We start from the raw sequence: 17,495 nt of genomic DNA on the forward strand, positions 1-17,495 counted from the left end.
TGCTGTGCTTAGTTGCGTCGGACTCTGGAACACCATGGACTGCAGTCTGCCAGGCTCCTGTCCATGGGGATTCTCCAGGCAAGAATACTGGAGTGGGTTGCCATGCCCTGCTCCAGGGGCGCTTCCCAACCCAGGGATCGAATCCAGGTCTCCCGCATTGCAGGTGGATTCTTCACCATCTGAGCCTCAAACTTCAAAGCTTGGCTGTATTCCGGAATCAGATATACATGCTGCTGCCATGAGCTCCCTGCAATAAAGGCCTGGGTTGTGTATGGAACACAGAATACTCCCAACACCTGTGGCAAGCTGGGTCTACAAGAATGGGAGGCCTAAGTGGGGTTTCTTTGTTTCTATTGATACCTAGAGCAGAAACTTAATCCTGTCCCACTCCCAGCCCCAAGAACAAGAAGTCAACAGCACCTCAAACTCAGCTGTAGCCTTGAATTCCACACACACACACCAGAAAAGGTTAAGGAATTTTATTTTTTACAAATTAAGACTATGTAGATTTCATATATTTCTGAATCAAAAACACCTTTGTCTTCACAGTATGAGTTAGAGAATGCAGCCTGAGCTGAAAACCAAGGAACTAGAAAAGAAAGTGATAACTACAGTGATTACTGTATTAAAAACCTGTTAGGCATTTTCTTTAAAAGTAGTTTTTTATATCTTGTCATTCTTGGCACTGTTTCTAAAAGAAAAACTCCTTTAATCCCAAGCAAAAAAGCACAAGAGGTGGAGTTCGGCTTCAGATGTAACTCAGATTCTCAGGCCTAGCAGAGAATCAACAAATTTATGGAGAGTTGCTAGTGGGGGGTTGATAGGAAGGAAATTCCTTCTGGTAAACTGTCAAGTGACAGGCTGGGGACAGCAGCTCAATCAGAGCAGCATCCTCTGCAGAAGCAAGCCATTCTTCCGGGTGGCATGCCACTCAAGGAACCACACGGCCTGCCAACACAACTGTCTCATAGGGTACGGTGATGTGGTACGCTGCGAACCAGCAGCCACTGGGTCAAACTGTATACTGGTTGTGAACAAGGAAAGCCAAAAATGGTGTCCTACGAGCAATGAGTTTTCAATGGCTCCAGCCCTTCTTAGGCTGAAGCTCTGTGAACAGCCAAAGCCACCACCATTCCCAAGGTTGCCTGCCCTTCCGGGCCAGCTGACTGTGGCAGCTCACGGGGAGCAGCTGGTGATCCCCATTAGTACTACCCCCTACACCTGCAAACAGAAAGTTGCAGGAAATCAGGGGTTTGGTCGCGCGGCCCCTGCCTAAAGGCAGCTACAGACTTCTAGAAATCAGTGAACAGACCAAAACCTAAAAGTGCACCTGTAAAACGGACATTTATCGACTGCCCCAAATCTCTGGCCTGATACTACTTATTAGTGCTCAGGTGGGATAAGACAAAAATGCACCTAAGGACTGTTCTGAATGCTGCCTCCTGAGTCATCACAGCCGGTTCCCCTGGTCTAAACAAAGATGCAGTTAGTGGAGATTTTGCTCTCTCCTGCCTCAAGCGGGTCCTTATCTGGGTTTGTCTGGCAGGATTAGTTACAATCACCCTAGAGGCACAACCATGCCCCTTCCTTATCCTTCCTCTCCTGGGATCCTTATTCATAGTCACCTAATAGAGGCCACTCAGTAATTAAGATAGTGATCAAAAAAAAAAAAAAACACTGGGACAGTTTGGGAATTTTCCATATCTTGCCATACATAATCAGCCTTTCATAAATGCCTGACAAGAATTTCCCTTTGTACTGAAATCCTCCCATCCCCATGGAAGGAAAGCAGGCAGATTCCCTGAGGATCAGATAAGGGACTGGGAAGGGAACACACACAAATCCACATTCCTTTTGTGATAGCAAGGCAGAAAGGTGTGTTTGCCAGACCAGCGGAGACTTTAAGCAGCTCAGAGGAAGCTCAGCATCCACCAGAAGGGGCTTTTTCCTTGTAGGGGCTGACAGCTCAGATACAATGAGCCCAAGTAACAATGGGACCAGAAGTCTTTCCAGTGGAAAACACACTTCCTAGTCCCACAGGAACTGTGCACAAACCAAACAACGCTGAGGAAGGAAGGGCCGAGGCGTCTTTACCAAACAGTCCAGGTCCTCTTGGTGAAGCTCGGCCGGAGAGCGGACTCTTGGAGCTTGCCTCTGCTGCAGACCCCGCTCCTTCTCACGGTGGGCTGGCTGCTTGAGGAGAGGAAGGGGCTAAGGGTGGGGGCTGACAGAAAACGAAAGCAGGGAAAAACCCCAGGAATACGAAGCCAAACTCCAAACTATATTCTGCTAATCAGATTTTTGGATCAAAAAATTCAAAATAGAGAAAACCACAAAGTACAAAAGCTTTTCTGATGCTTTTCATTATCACAGAACACGCCACCTGTAATGTGTGCAAAGAGGAAATGAGGGGCGGAGGGAGAGGAAGTCAAATTGGGGAAGGCTGGATGGCTGCTTCACTTCTTCTTCTTCTTATCCTAGAAATGGAGGAAAATGACCCAATTAACTTCTGGTGTTGACAGTTAAGCTAAAACTCTTGAGTGAGCCACCAGCTGACTGCCTTTGATTAGGTACTGTAAGACGGAAGGAGAGAGGCTACTTTGGTGTAGGAGGAGCTAAAGCTTAACCGTCTTCCACTGGCAGTCCCCCAAATTGCCAGACTCGACAAGAAAAAAGTCTACGCTCTCGCTCCCGCTTCTAACCGGCGTGAAGCTAGGTGCGTTGCCTGACCACTCCTGGTACTCACAACCGTGACAGCTCAGATACCCACCACCAAAAGCTGCAGACTGGCAGTCTATCCTAAAAGAACTAAATGAGAGGCCAAGACCAACTTTCCATTAGGCCTGAGACGGAAACATAAATCCTGGGCGTAAGCCAACATGCAAAATAATCCAGTCCAGCCAAACTCTTCACTGCACGGGGGTGGAAGCCCAGTGTATAATTACATGAAAGAAAGGCAAGTAGTTTGGACCGAAACTGGGAGGCTGGCTTCGTGCTCAGCCCATTCGTGGCACAGCCGAGACAGGGGCCACAAATCCTATCCAGTCGCCAGCACCCACCACTGCTGCACTGTCCCTTGTTCCATTTTAAGTTCCGTGAAGAAAGGCTATGCTTTCAGCTGTTCCCCTACTACTGGAGTGGACAATGCTTGCTCCTCACTAACCCTACCTAGCATACCTCACTTGGGAAAAAAAAATTAGACCAACAAATGGATACAACTGGCCTATTTCTGAAATAAAGATAAAAAAAGCTGGCTGTCATTTTATCCAAATCCTCTAGGATCTCTTTTTGAGTCAAAGCTATCTTTACAGCCTTTAAATTCTTCATATATACTAATTGTTTCTTGCTGCCACTGAAGCCCTTTTCCTTCTGATACTAATCTTGGGGAGACATTTTCTAAAAAAAAAACAGAATTGTCTTTACTTGTTCCTTTTTATCCAACAGCTAATGACTTCTAGTTTAACTCATATACAGTGGCCTGCCTTACAAGTACCCTGGGCCCACACACAGTGTGAGCAAGCTCTCAGGTTTGAAGGACACACAGATGCTGAGCTCAGGAGCCCGTCTTTCCTCTTCAGGTGGTGCTAACCTTCTCATTCATAGCCAGGATCATCATGAGCTTTCTGAAGAGAGTTACGAAATCCAAGAAGAGGTCAACGCAGTGCCTGAAAGAGAACCACCAGGTTATAAACTGCACTTTCCATGTGTCTTTATCCACAAGCCCACAGAGGTACAGGGCATAAAAACCTCACCCCAATCCCAAGAGTCAACCTCACCAGCACCCTACCACCAACGAAGTACCCTATTGTCTCAGACCCTCTTTGACTCCATGAAGCCATGAAGCACAGAAAGAAGAAAATTTAGACTGTTACATTCCTCTCCCTCTCGTCTGCCTAGAGGTAACCACTATTCAAAGGATAAGATAATTAACTATCTATCAATAGTCCAACTTTTAAAAATCTGATGTCTTTCAGGAACTGAGAAAGACAATGCTTTCTAATGGATAGTTCCAGAACCCTGGATATTCCATCATGTATACCCCTGGTAGGCTGGCCACGTAAGTCAGCCAGTGCCACCTGGTCCACTCTTATTCCTACCAATGTGCAAAGAAAGGTGAGTCAGACAAAAGATCATCCCAGAGATTCAGGAAAGAGCCGCTGAAGAGTAGCCTCCTCCTCCATACTTATTAAAGACCATTTTCACACTCACCAGATATAATCTTTATCTCCATTTTCAGCCTTTTCAATAATGAGTTGAGTATCAAAAAGGACAAAGCCACACATGACCACCAGCCCCATATACAGGTTTGCCTGGCAAAAGAAGAATGAGATGTTACCATGTGGTAGACATTGTAGAGAAGAACAGTCATACCTCTCTCTGGTCCTTGGTCACTTCAAAGTACATCAAACACTAACCCTACAGACATAAACATTCACGAAAATTGAAGCCCACAATGAAGACCATATTACCTTCCCAAGCACAATTCTGCACTTATTTTTTTTAGGTCACTGAAAGAGCTTTGATCATTTTAACAAGAAGCCACTGCTGGACTGGTTTTAGAAAAATGACTTCTGAGCAAACCATCATCTCCACTGCAATGCCCAACCCCTGTTCAGTCTGTACTTTAACCTGGAGCAGAAGGCTCCACTCTGAAAGGGTGAGTGGGGAGGCTTCAAGAGCACTGCCCATGAAGATAAAGAGTTTTGGAGGATTCCTAGCCTACCCTGGTTTTAGGAGATTAAACAAGGAAAAGAAACACAAGGTAAATGGGGACTGGAAAGTTATATGCAAATCTCACCTGGAAAAGCCAAACAGATCCGAAGAAAAGGTTCCCCAGGGAAGACAAGAGCATGAGGCTCATGGCCGACATCAAGATACCTAGAAGGGAAGACAAAAACCACCTTGAGAAAAGCTAACACAAAGTTCAGCAATCTCATTAAAGCCATTCTTTACTTTTTCCCCCAAAACAGAGGCTTTCATTCTCAACCCAACAGTTACAAGTTGGAGGGAGAGAAAGGGTCCCAGGGAGAATTTTGGCTAAAGCAGAGATCCTCTCCCTGTTTTCCAGCTCATACATACCTCCTAGAAAGAGGTAGCTACGGCGCCTGGCATAGAGTGCACTCAGGGTGAAGCAGGTGAAGATCATTGCTGTGCCCATGAAGGCAGTGGGAAGGATGCTGTTAAAGGAAAAGGCCGTTATATCAAGGGCTACAGGTATATAACCTTTGTTTAGAAGGTATCTTCATTAAGGTAGAAAGACCTAAGACACTACTAACATAGTTACCTGGGGTTGATGGCAATGCACAAGTCCAGAGCAGGGCCCAGGCCAACTCCTAGAAAACAAAAAGCCCCAGAACATAAAATAAACACCAATTCTTGAAGGATTAATCAATAGCATGGGCATGCCTACAGTCCTAGAAAACAAAACATGTGGACTAAGATAATTCAGTCTCCCTCCCTTCCATCCTCAACTGTTTTCCAGAGAACATATACTTGACTAAATTATTTATGGACAGAGCTGCAAAACCAAGTCCTTGGTTGAAAATCATGGATGACACAGAAGGAACAGAGATTAGGAGAAATGAAGCAGGGAGTTCAAACATTGTCAAGCTAAACTGTAAGGCTGAAAAATTCTGAAGAGCAGTGATGTGAGACTGTAATGTGGGCCAGATCAGGAATCAGAATAGAAGAAAAGGATAAAGAGCAAAGTGGTGAAAAGTGGCCAACAACCTGTAGTCATGCAGACTGACTCCCTGTGTAGCAGAAAAGGCCAGACCGGTTCTGCAGGTGGACACTTGCCAACAGGAGGGAAACCTGTCCCAGCTCCAAACACTTCCTCTACTCTGGCCATGCCCTCTCCTTCTGCTCATCCCACCTCTTAACACTTTCAAAAACCAGCTTTTCCTGATCTAAAAATCTAATCTCTAAATCCCTTCCTTTCTACAATTTCTTCAACACTGTACAGATTAGACGCACTCAGAACAAGTTGTATTAACTCAAATGTTGCTCTGTGAGTATTTTTATTATGTAGGCTTGAACTGTTTTCCTTAATGATTATTCTAGAAGAGCTGTGCTTGTACTTCTTTTCTTGAGAATCAGCAAAGTGCCCTGTAGGATGAATCTCGATGTATGGCTTTAATGAACTGTCTGCAAGATTCAGAACAGATGCTCCTACGAAAGTTGCCAGCGTTGAGTCCTTAATTCATTAAATCAGATTCTCAGGCCGCTGTTTAGTCCCATGTCCACTGTTAACAAGTCATGCTACCTAAGCTCTTAAACTTCATTCATTCAAGCACATGAATGCTTATTTTTGGGTACAAAAGTAGAAGTCATAGTCACGAGTCACAAACAGCTTACCCTCTGGATGGGGGAGCAAGATGCACTTATATGAAATAAGAAAGGAATACAAGGCACACTCAAATACAAGACAGGATAATACAGTGTGCCAATTGGGATGCATCAGAATATATACATATCTTGGGCCTTGGTTTAAAGAGATACTAAAATACAGTGTCGCTCCCTCAAAAATCAGAGCCATCCCAAACATACCTGTAAGGAAAGCAAATCCAGCCAGAAGTCCCAGTCTTTTTTGCTCAGTTTCATGGCTGTGAGGTGTTGCCATCAGCCAAATCATCAACCCCAAAGAGCCCAAGGCAGAGAGCAGGCCAGCCTGTCAGATCCAGAATCAATAATTAAATACTTGAAACTATCAAATTTATCTTACAGGAGACTTTATTGGATTAAAATATTCACCTGAACTTCCTAGTATTTGATCTTAACCTGGAGGCAGTGGAAAAGGCAGTGAAGGCAGAGGAGAAAAACCAAAAGCCTTGTGGAACAGGCTTAGAACCATGACAGATGCTGGAGGCAGTCCATCCACTAGAACTACCCAAGTCAAATTATGAGTCTTGCCCAAGAAACAGAAAAGATGAATCAAAATTGACAGGTGCTTAAAGAACATTTCAATCTGCAGAATTAAGTAGGAATGACCTCTTTTTGATCCCTTTAAAACATACACACACAAATACACATAGAGAGAGAGAACTGAATGACCGTGTACTCATGTACCCCAAAACTCAGGTTTAAATCCCAATCCCCAATGTAATGGTATTTGGAGGTGGAGTCTTCAGAAAGTGATTAGGTCACAAGTGTGGAGCTTTTTTGAAGGGAGATTAATGATCTTATAAAAGATTCCAGAGAGCTCCTCTGCCCCTTCTACTATGTGGGGACACAGAAGGTGGCCACTTACACAGGAAGCAAGCCCTCACCACACAACAAATCTGCCAGTGCTTTGATCATGAAATTCCCAAACTGTGAGAGATGTTTCTTGTTTAAACCACCCAATTTATGGTATTCTGTTATAGCAGTGTGAATGAACTGAGACAGAGTAACAACCAAAATGTTAAAGAGTTATTTTAGGGTGATGGGATTACAGGGTTTTATATTTCCTTCTTTAACGAATCTGTTTTCTAAATTCTGTATGGTGAATATGTATTAGTTTAAGAAAAAAAAATTTAAAGCAAATGGGAAAAGTAACAGGCAATAGAGACAGAAAAAAATAATTAAAGATGTATGCAGACACCGAAGTTCCTTCCTTCTTTTAAAGGTAGAGTCGATCCTCAGTGTTCACAGTAGTTATGTTCTGCACAGTCACTGTGAGCAATGAATCAGTGATACCCAACAAATGCTCCTGGAGGAAATGAAGGTGTAATTCTTTCGAGCGTCTTGTCAACATTTTTATCAACTGGCCTAAATAAAATACAAAACCTTACTGAATGTGTGTTTTCTGGTTAAAGACACTTGGGTATGTAGTACTGACTCTTTAACACAACTCGTGCTCAGCAGCACTGTAATTCATGCCTGAACAAAGTTTATCTAACACACGTATTTTCTCTAGAAGGCACAACACAGTATTGCATTGAGCAATACCAGACATTTGAGCGTTATGCTTGGGGCCATTTTAAACATCAAAATCACCAACAAAAATGATAAAAATGCAAAAAATGTGGCACTAAATAGACTATGAAAAGGACACTTGTTGACAGTATGAGAGTTTGAAAGAAGGCAGTATTGCTTTGCTCAATCTCAGCTAGAACATGGTGCAGCGGACAACTCAAATTTTTTGCCACTCTGTGTATGGCTGCAAAAGTCCACAAAAGCACCACAAAGGCTGATTTTAGAGTTACAAATGAATCTTGGCAAGTAGGTGAATTCACAAATATGGAATCCACAAATAATGAGGATGACTGTGTCTCACTTAAAAAAGCCAACACGACCAGAAACCAAAAGGGCCACTGTTGCCTAAAAGGTACAATGTTTTGGTCTAAACTCGAAGGATCAAAGCTCTATCTTTGAGTGTCCAAAGTAATTTTTCACACAGCTTCTGCCAGATGCCTGAGCACTGGGGTGTCTGAGCATGCTACTCCCCAGCTGTGGCAAATGCCAACATAATTACATCTCCATATTTACATTAAAAAGGACAACTCTAAAAGGGACCAGTCTTGGTTAGTGAGCCTCAAACTTTCTGGTTTTTCCTCAACTGTTCCTTTTATTGATGCTAGCCAAACTCAAACTCTCCCTCAACAAAGGAAAATGCGTTGTATCATAGAATAAAATGGACCAAGTCCTTAAAGGTCTCAACCCTGTCTCTCCTGGAAATTAAACATACAATCAGTGTTTTGTATCCAAGTACTCCACAGTCATTCAGGCAAAAAGAGGAAGAATGGAAGAACAGATAAAAAGGTTACTGTGCAAAGTCACCCCAGCATGCATGTCAAGTCTGTACTCAGGGGGTGGGGGCCTCGTACGTCAGCAGCTCAGCATTCAGTGTCAGGGTCAAGACATCCTGTTTTCAGTACCTAGAGAGGGCATAACTGCCAGAAAAAGTAAATGGCTCTGCATGTCCTGATTCATGACTGGTTTTGGCTGGGCTTCCCTGATAGCTCAGTTAGTAAGACCCCTGTTCGATTCCTGGGTTGGGAAGATCTACTGGAGAAGAGATAGGCTACCCACTCCAGTATTCTTGGGCTTCCCTTGTGGCTCAGCTGGTAAAGAATCCACCTGCAATACGGGAGACCTGGGTTCGATCCCTGGGTTGGAAAAATCCCCTGCAGAAGAGAAAGGTTACCCAGTCCAGTATTCTGGCCTGGAGAAAGTCCAAAGCGACAGACATGACTGAATGACTTTCACTTGGCTGGGTGCAGATCCCAAACTACTGAAAAAGACTACGGAGAGACACAGGCTTGTACCACCCTGCTGAGCTCGTTTCTTCCTAATGCAATTTATGCCACAGCGACTAGAGGAGAAAACTGTTCTTACCTGAATGAAATGGGTGACCACATGGATATAGGCCCCCGCAGCCGCCACAAACATACAGAGAGCAAAACTGGCATAAACCTTCTTCAGGTGCTGCTGTGTCGAGGGGGTTCTAGGAAAGAAGGTTAATAATGGCCATCACTCCAGGACCAATCTATTCTCTAAGCTAAGAATAATTTTCCTTCTTCTCAGGGAATATATGAAAGTTTTAATACAATAAAGAAAGAACAGAAAATCTTAAATTCTGAGGAAGGCCCCACAGCCCAGAATTAACAATCAGTACCCAAACTATAATAACTAACTAGCTTTCAGTGACCACACAGCAGCCCTTAGGAGTTTGGATGCTTTTATCAGAGCCTCTGGACTCGAGCGAAGTTAATATGTTAGTTCATACATGCAAAAGTTAATACAACAGGAAAAGGAAAAGAAAAAAGACATAAAAGGAAACGTAAAAGGAAGCACAGTCAAGGTCAAAGCACTTACATGTGGGAAAATTTAAAGAGTGCATCAAAGTTGATCTTCCGATCAAATATATTCATGATGCTAGTGTCTGTGGGACACAGCCTCCGCTCTGTGGAATCAAGGATATAAGAAAAGTTATCCGAAAGATACAGGGACACACAAAATAACAAACAACTTTCTTTTGATTTTTTAAAAATTTATTTACTTTTTACTGAAGGATAATTGCTTTACAGAATTTTGTTGTTTTCTGTCAAACCTCAACATGAATCAGCCACAGGCATTTGTTATGAAAAACAGCAACATACGAGTTGGGAAACATGAAAGTTATCTGAAAATCCCACTGCCCTAACACAACCATTTTCATTTTTACATATTTCCTTCTAGAACACATTTGCAATCATATGCAACCAATTTAAAGGGGACAAACTCATCTTCTGCCCAAACTGTTTCATTACCAGCAATCAATTTCCATTTTTTCATTAGGTAACTTGCCCCTTTAAAAGACATTCTGTTTCTTGGAGAAACAAAGAAGGAAACTTTTTTTGGTTACAATCCCCAAACTAACTTCCTGAGGAATCCTGGGCCATCCTTAAGAGTTCACAGGCACTGCTACCATTTGTTCCCTGAGGTTTCTCTCTCACAAATGAAAACAACTACAATGGCGGGCTTGCTTCCTGATTTCCTCTTTCCTTTCTCACCTGCATTCCCTACTCACCTCAACAGCACCTTCAGTTTTGTTCTTAAGGATGGATACAGTGAGAAGCTCCAGAACCTACTAAAGCCATTCCCCTCACCTCTAAGTCACGGGACTCTGGCCCTCTTGATCGAGATGGTGCAATGATTGCAGGCTGTTGCACGGCCAACCACAGCCTTCCATAACCATGATGAATCCACCCTCTAGAGAATACATTTATAGGATGGCAGAATCCAGCATCTGGAAAGTGTCTTTGTTTAAAGCTTCCATTAAGTGCCCTAATGACATCCCTAGACAGAACTTGCAACAGCACTGAAGCAACCTGCAGAGCTAAGTTTCTCTTACAACAAAGCTAGAGTGCCTCTTGCTTCCAATTTCAAGAGTTAAAAGTGGGGATGGGGAGGGGGGGTTAAATCCTCAAATACCCTGGAGGTTGTTAGTCAGAAAGGGCCGACATTCTGTAACCAGACCCCACTGAGTGGAAATTGTGAGAGGGGAGAATGGCAGTTTGCTCTTTGGCATTTCCCAGGGGGTACTCTCTCTCTTAAAACTGCTGATGGAAAAACCAAAGTCATCAAAAGTTGTTAAGATAGGGAAGGAGGTGTCAAATAAGAATTTCTCCATGATTTAGTGTCTTGTGATTTAAAATCACTAAAAAATTAATTAATTAAATAAAACTAGTTTTCCACCATTACTATCAACTCTAAGTTTTTTTAAATCTATCAACTCTAAAATTTAAGTGAAGTATGTAATTATCAAATTTTCTAGATGCAAGGTAAACAGCAATTGTAGTAGCAATTTTATAGGGAAAATGCAATAAAGTAAACATTTAATAAATATGACAAGGTGTATATGACAACTTCAGAAGTGTTAAAATCAGAGGGGAAAAAAGTTAGGACTTTGAAGCAAGGAAACATATGACAGTTTCCTCTTGGTCTGTTCCAAATAGACACTAACATACAGACAAGTAATGAGTTAAAACTGTTCTTACAAGTTTTGCCAGACAGACTAAACGCACCAGTTTTCAATCTTAGCCTTAACTACCTGTGCTCAGAAGCGTAGAGAAGAGATACCCACATTCAGTGGTTCCTGTGTAAACTCAGCTGAACAAGATTAAATTGCATTCATAACTCAAAAATAGCAGCTCCCATACCAAAAGTATTTTCAGTCCAGGAACAGTCAGTTCTCAGCCCAGCTTGAAGTATTCAAAACCATTAACCAAGTAACTCAGTTAACATTCCAGAGGGCCCCCACAGTTAAGTGAAAATCTTTGTTTAAAAATTTGCTTTTAAAAAAGTACAAAGAATTCCCTGAAGTCTGGTGGGACTCCATGCTTTCACTGCCAAGGGCCCAGGTTCAGGCCCTGGTCAGGAAGCTAGGATCCTGCAGGCCGAGCAGCTCGATCAAAATAGATAAATAAAATGTAAAAGCACATTAAAATAATTTTTATGTTACGTGTATTTTACCAAAATAAAGGAGAAAAGTATACTGCAAGTATCTAAAAAGGTACTCAATAAAGGATTTCCCCTAACATACATTGAAACCCATTACAGAATGGATACCAGCATTGGTTTGTCTCACTCTGGACCCCAACTCGTACACAGTTCTACACTCCGATCTGAAACAGTAAAGTGGACAGTGCCTCTGAGACTCATGGGAAATTTGCCTGCACTGCATTTGTAAATGAGAAGTAAATGTTCAAGTGTTAATCATAACTAAATTTCTTTAATTTAGAGACTCATTTTATGCTTTCATCCTTAGAAAAGCAGAATACCAAAACTTGTCAAAATTGGTCACGCATACATTGCTAAAGCTTTATTGTAAGTCACTACCTGTGGTTTCCCAGGCCAGCCTCTCTGCCAGAGGCACCCAAAAACATTGCATAGTTCTACCAAGAAAGAAAAACTTAAGTGAACACATTGCTTTGAGTCGGTATTCATGAGGTCTGCTTTGGTTTGAGGAAGGAAGGGCAGCAGGGGCAGGCAGAGGGAGACAGGAGTCAGATAGTCTGATCAAAGAACACCTATGTCTTCTCACATACTGTTAAATCTGTTTTATTCTAAGCATCTCCCTTAACCTGTTCTAAAACATAACAGCCAAGCCTTAAATTAAAAAAAAAAAAAAATTCTCCTCAATCTTATTCTAACACATATTAAGTACAATGCAAATGAAACATGGCCAAGTGGCCAAAAGCTATGCAAAACAACCATGCATTTAGCATTCTAATAAAAAAAAAAAGAAAAGCTTGCTGACTTTTGGAGCCAGCACAGAAGCTGCCTCAGTGTATACAATTTAACAACATTAAACCAATTAAGTCAAAGAAACATTGGTCACACGTTGATTTAAACATTCAGTGTGTGAATTATATGGTTCTTTATTCCTGTTGTAGTAAACTCAACCAGATGAATCCTGTTCCCACACATCCAAAAGGATCTGATTGATACTTAAGAAAAATCTCATGTTAAAAAAAAAGTGGGGGGGGGGTGGAGCAGTAATTTTTGTTAGCAGTTCTTCCTACTAAATAGCTTGTAGACTCTGTACAACCATGTCCCTGGAACAGTGGTTAACATGGCCAGCTGCCTCTGAACCCTGGCTACTTCCTTAGCTGTATGATGCAGCAAGTTTCTGGCACTTAACCTCACTGTGCTTCAGTTTCCTCTTTTGTAAAATAGTAACACTTAATATTCCCTACTTCATAGGAATGAGGACTAAGCGAGAGAATACAAATCAAGTGCTCAGAGTAGTGCTTTTTTTTCGTAAGACCAGCTCAGTATGTTAATCATTGTTGTTACCAGTGTAATTCATTACTCTCATGTCCTCAGTGCATGACTTCCCCTTTTTTTTTTAATTTGTTTAGAATCATTTAACAGATGTTCCAAACACACCCTTCACAGGGCTACAGGTGGTGGCTTTCCCTTTTTTAAAAGTCTAGTTTTAGAAGACATTTATCTTAGACCTAATTTATATACACTCTGTATTTTACTTAAAAAAATATATATTATCCAATAACTAACTATATCCTGAAGGCTTAACAGTTACACAATGAGAGAGTAAAATTAAATGGGAGGAAAATTAAATGGAATTGAAAGGAACCTGGTTAAGCTAACTACCGATTAAAAGGTTTAAATGGCATGTCTCTCTGCTGGTACATTTACACTGTCTCTCCTGTCCCCCAGGACCACAAAGGTGTTTTGAGACAGTCTAATAACCACTAAGTGATCGTCTGATGTGGCAAAGAATTTGATGAAATAAATGGTTATTTATTAGCTTGATGTTTTCCTTGCCACCCTTAGGAGGCAGGTCAGTTTGGTTTCAGGAAATCCAAGAAATTCTGTCTCAGCTAGGGCTGAGCTCTGATTGTCCTAGATTTGGATTCCAGATGTCCCAGCCCATCCCTTAACTTGGACCAAAATTCCTGGATCAGGTAACACTGCATCTCTAGGAGGCTGCCTCAGAACCTAACAAGTAACTGGAGATGGAATGCCTATTGCCTTCAATAAATTATTTTTTTGCATCAAGCTGACACTACTAAATCTCCCTCACTAAAGCACAATTGTTTGACAGACACTGAATCGCCTTAAGAAGGTCTCGATGTCCTAAATGCATAATCATCCTCCAGTATAAACCAGCAATCCCTCCCCAATAAAACCGTATTTAGCCCAAGTGAGAGCAGGCATAGATTAGGACAAACGGCACACTCACTCAACCCTCATTCCTAAAGCTCTTTTTTCCCCAAGTGTTTTGGATTCCAGTTAATTGTGCAGGAACTGTTCTCACACATTTTGTTGTAATCACTTTAAGAACCTGCATGTGATTCATCTGGCTATCCCCCACACTTAAATCTCCAGAGTAAATCTAGATGCTACTATAGATTTACAACCACACATCAAGATTTCTCAGCTGGCTCAGAGAGGAACTTCCCTTAAAGGGTCATTCAAGTGGCCCTAAAAGCCAGTCTACAGTTTTTCTCTCCTTGGTTTGAATACTGTTTTTTGAAAACAAAAATGTGTATGTGTCATATAAAAGCTACTCCATACAATTTGGTTAGTAACTCTAGAGGAGAGCAAGGTGGAGTGAAAGACATTTCTACCAGTTTCTACACCCAAATCAAAGTAGCAAAGAAAAATTTAGCAAGGTAACGCATCAAGAGAATATTCAGTGTTTTCCCAGAGGAGACTAATACCCTTGGGTAGTTTATGAAATAAAGTGAAACTCTTCAGGCCAGTAACGGTACCTCCTGTAACAATACCACCGACTGCATTTATATAGAACTTTACAACTTTCAAAGCGTTGTATTATGTACATTATCCCCTTTGATCATCATACACATGAAGAAAGGACAAAAATGATTAGTACCTCTCTAAAGATTAAAAAGACAGTTCAAAAAAGTAACATAATAGTATCATGAGCACTGGATTTGAAGTTACAAGTCCTGCCATCAGATCAGATCAGATCAGTCGCTCAGTTGCGTCCGACTCTTTGCGACCCCATGAATCGCAGCAAGCCAGGCCTCCCTGTCCATCACCAACTCCCGGAGTTCACTCCTGCCATAGTCTACCACATAACTTTGGGGAAATCACTTTACCTAAGGTCATCTAGGCTTCCTCATCTGCGAGAGAACGACGATTAACACCTTCCCTATTCAGCTCACTGAATGCCAATAAGAAAATCTCTGTGAAATTAATGTAAAGTATTAAACACTACAGTGGACATTGAACAGACAGTAGTGCTGACAAACGTCAGAAAGTTAACAGTGGAGCCAGGACCGGTTAGGTAAACTCTAGTGCTCTTTATATATTACACCCGACAGCAGAAAAGCAAGTTTTCCTTAAAGCAGTTTCAGCTGCTGGTCGAGAGAAATTGTAAAACTATGACAACAAACACATCCCGATTCCTCTTATACTTTTCTCTGTATTTTTCAGCATTTCTACAGTAAATACGAACCATACACATATGTCAGGAAAAAACCTGGCAATGGCTGACCAAATATCTGGATTAATTTTACCTTTCCTATTCTTTAGGAGAGTGAGACTTCAGTGGATCAACAGGGGAGAAGGGAGAGAAGGAAAGAAAGAGGGTACTAAGCCAGGTTTCCACAACAAAATAATGGAAAAGGGAAACTACAGACTGCACTTCTCAAGGCTTCAACCATTCTGACTCCACTGGAGGAAAATGGCAGAAAATCTAAATGTCAACATACTCTTGAAGCAAGGACAGAAAAAAACATTAGACGAGGAAAAAGAAAACACTGAAGAGAATAAGTCAAGTAATTACACAAAGGTGTTTGCAGAAGCCATAAGAAATGTGGTTATGAAATTTTTATCTTTCCTGAACTTAATTCTTAAACTACACATTCAACCAAAATTCAAGATAAACTTGAAATAAATAATTAACTAGAAAAGCCCATTTGCCGTTAACCTTTAACCTTGAAATTTCTGTCTATGTTTCAGGCACAGTCAGCTCTTCTGCATGATTACACATTCACAACTAAACTATTGCTGGAACAGAGTCTCAAGTTCAGAAAGGTTTTTGTTGTTGTTTGGTCAATGAAAGGCTGATGAAGCAGGCAACGCAACCTGGGCAGGCACCGGGCTGCAATTCCTCACTTAATAAATACACAAAAATACCACAGCTCCAGCAAGTAGGTCCAAGGGAAAAAACAAAAAACTGCCAGATGACGCCCTTCCTGAGCGAACTTTGAGAAAGACGCCCACAAGGCCCAGGCCCAGCAAAGCCAAAGCCACCTCACCTGTCCAAAGGTAACCAATCAGGTCAGAGCGGGGCTGCCCAGCGGGGCTGGCAAACCAGGCCTAGCCCTGGCCTCTCCTCACCTCCCGCCTCTGCTGTTGGCTTCCAAGTAACTAAGGTGCCTCCCATGTCACAAAAGAGTGTGGCATCACCCGCCCCGCCGTGACAGGGCAGCCTGTCGGACCAGGTACTCCCGAGTCCAAGCCCCAGCCCCTCACCCACAGGCAGCCTAGCCAGAGGCCTCCCAGCAGGCCAGCAATCGGTCGGGAGGGGTTGGGATGACCACAAGCCTGTAAGGTTTCGCTTTCATTCTCCTCCGAAGGAAGGGGTTGGGGGGGGGGGGGCGGGGAAACGCGCCCCGAATTCAAGGGATCGAGGCTAGGCCTAGGCAGTTTACACTTGGGCGGAGCAGAAGGAGGGACGCGGCCTGGGCGGGGCAGGAAGGCCAAGAAAGGGGCCTGCGATAACATTTATGCGCAGAATCCCCGCCTCGACGCCGCGCAAAGACCCAGCCACCTTGCCCGCCGCCTCTCCCCTGCTACGGTACAGTTGCGCATGCGCCATTGTAGTTCCTCGCTTCCCTCTCCGCCTAGCTTTCCGGACTCCAGCGGCCGAGCAAGGCCCAGTTCCCCCAGGATGCAGTCCGTCCGAAAACGGTAACTACTTCCACTCTTTCTCAAGCAATAACTGCTAACGTTCTTTCCATTTCTCACTCCCAGCCTGCGCACTCCTAGCTTCAGACATACCTTCTAACCCGCCTCTCAGGAGCCCACACAGCTCTTCTAACACCGGATGTGCTTCTGACGCTCCCAGGGTCCGCTCCAGACTCTTTACCTTGCGTCCCCGCCCCTCGAGGGAAGCCCCGCCTCCGTATTCGGCCTAAGGCCAGTCCTCATTGGTCGTTGATTGCACTTCTGCCCTTCCATTGGTTGTACGTGCATAAACAACGACTACTTACTTCAGAGCTATTTGCTTAACTCCCTTGTCGATCAGGACTCTAGCCGCCAACCAGCGTCGTTGCAAAAGACCTCCACCTTCTTCCTGCATAGTAAGGAAGGGTCGCGGTCCAAAGCCGCCTCTAGTGGACAAAGGGAAGAGGGGCAGGCCCCACCCAAAACACAAGGCAACTAATGCAGCCTGCAAAACGTGTGAGGTAGCGCTGCAAAAGTGTCAGGATTCTGGTTTTAGGCTTGTCATGTAATGTTAAAGGGGGAAACAGATTCAGAAAACACGTAGAAAAACGCTGTCACAAGGGCCAATTTACCGTGAATCTAGT

The 17,495-nt window shown here is 43.0% G+C and overlaps 1 protein-coding gene across 2 annotated transcripts; it reads right to left on the reverse strand.

Annotated features, from left to right (window-relative positions):
- Positions 1–464: 464 nt before the first annotated feature.
- TMBIM6 (transmembrane BAX inhibitor motif containing 6) lies at positions 465–17,072 on the reverse strand. Of its 2 annotated transcripts, none has more exons than XM_061416191.1 (10): positions 16,966–17,072; positions 9,799–9,886; positions 9,319–9,427; positions 6,550–6,670; positions 5,285–5,333; positions 5,080–5,177; positions 4,799–4,878; positions 4,210–4,310; positions 3,590–3,665; positions 465–2,477 (listed from the first exon to the last, which is right to left on the reverse strand). In XM_061416191.1, exons 2-10 carry the CDS (start codon positions 9,852–9,854, stop codon positions 2,457–2,459), a joined length of 711 nt encoding a protein of 236 aa, XP_061272175.1. In that variant the 5' UTR covers positions 9,855–9,886; positions 16,966–17,072; the 3' UTR covers positions 465–2,456. The 2 variants fall into 2 exon arrangements, with proteins under 2 accessions (XP_061272175.1, XP_061272176.1); XM_061416192.1 differs by lacking the exon at positions 16,966–17,072 and adding an exon at positions 16,221–16,486.
- Between the last annotated feature and the right edge of the window lie 423 nt (positions 17,073–17,495).

This window comes from Bos javanicus, chromosome 5 (assembly GCF_032452875.1).
Source record: "Bos javanicus breed banteng chromosome 5, ARS-OSU_banteng_1.0, whole genome shotgun sequence".
Lineage (NCBI taxonomy): Eukaryota > Metazoa > Chordata > Mammalia > Artiodactyla > Bovidae > Bos > Bos javanicus.

Coding starts and splice junctions, on each gene's coding strand:
- TMBIM6 (XM_061416191.1), bottom strand. CDS start 9,854: ATGAATATATTTGATCGGAAGATCAACTTTGATGCACTCTTTAAATTT. Junction 9,428..9,798: donor CTCTTTAAATTTTCCCACAT/GTAAGTGCTTTG, acceptor CTTCTTTCCTAG/AACCCCCTCGACACAGCAGC. Junction 3,666..4,209: donor GGAGATAAAGATTATATCTG/GTGAGTGTGAAA, acceptor GTTCTCTTTCAG/GCACTGCGTTGACCTCTTCT.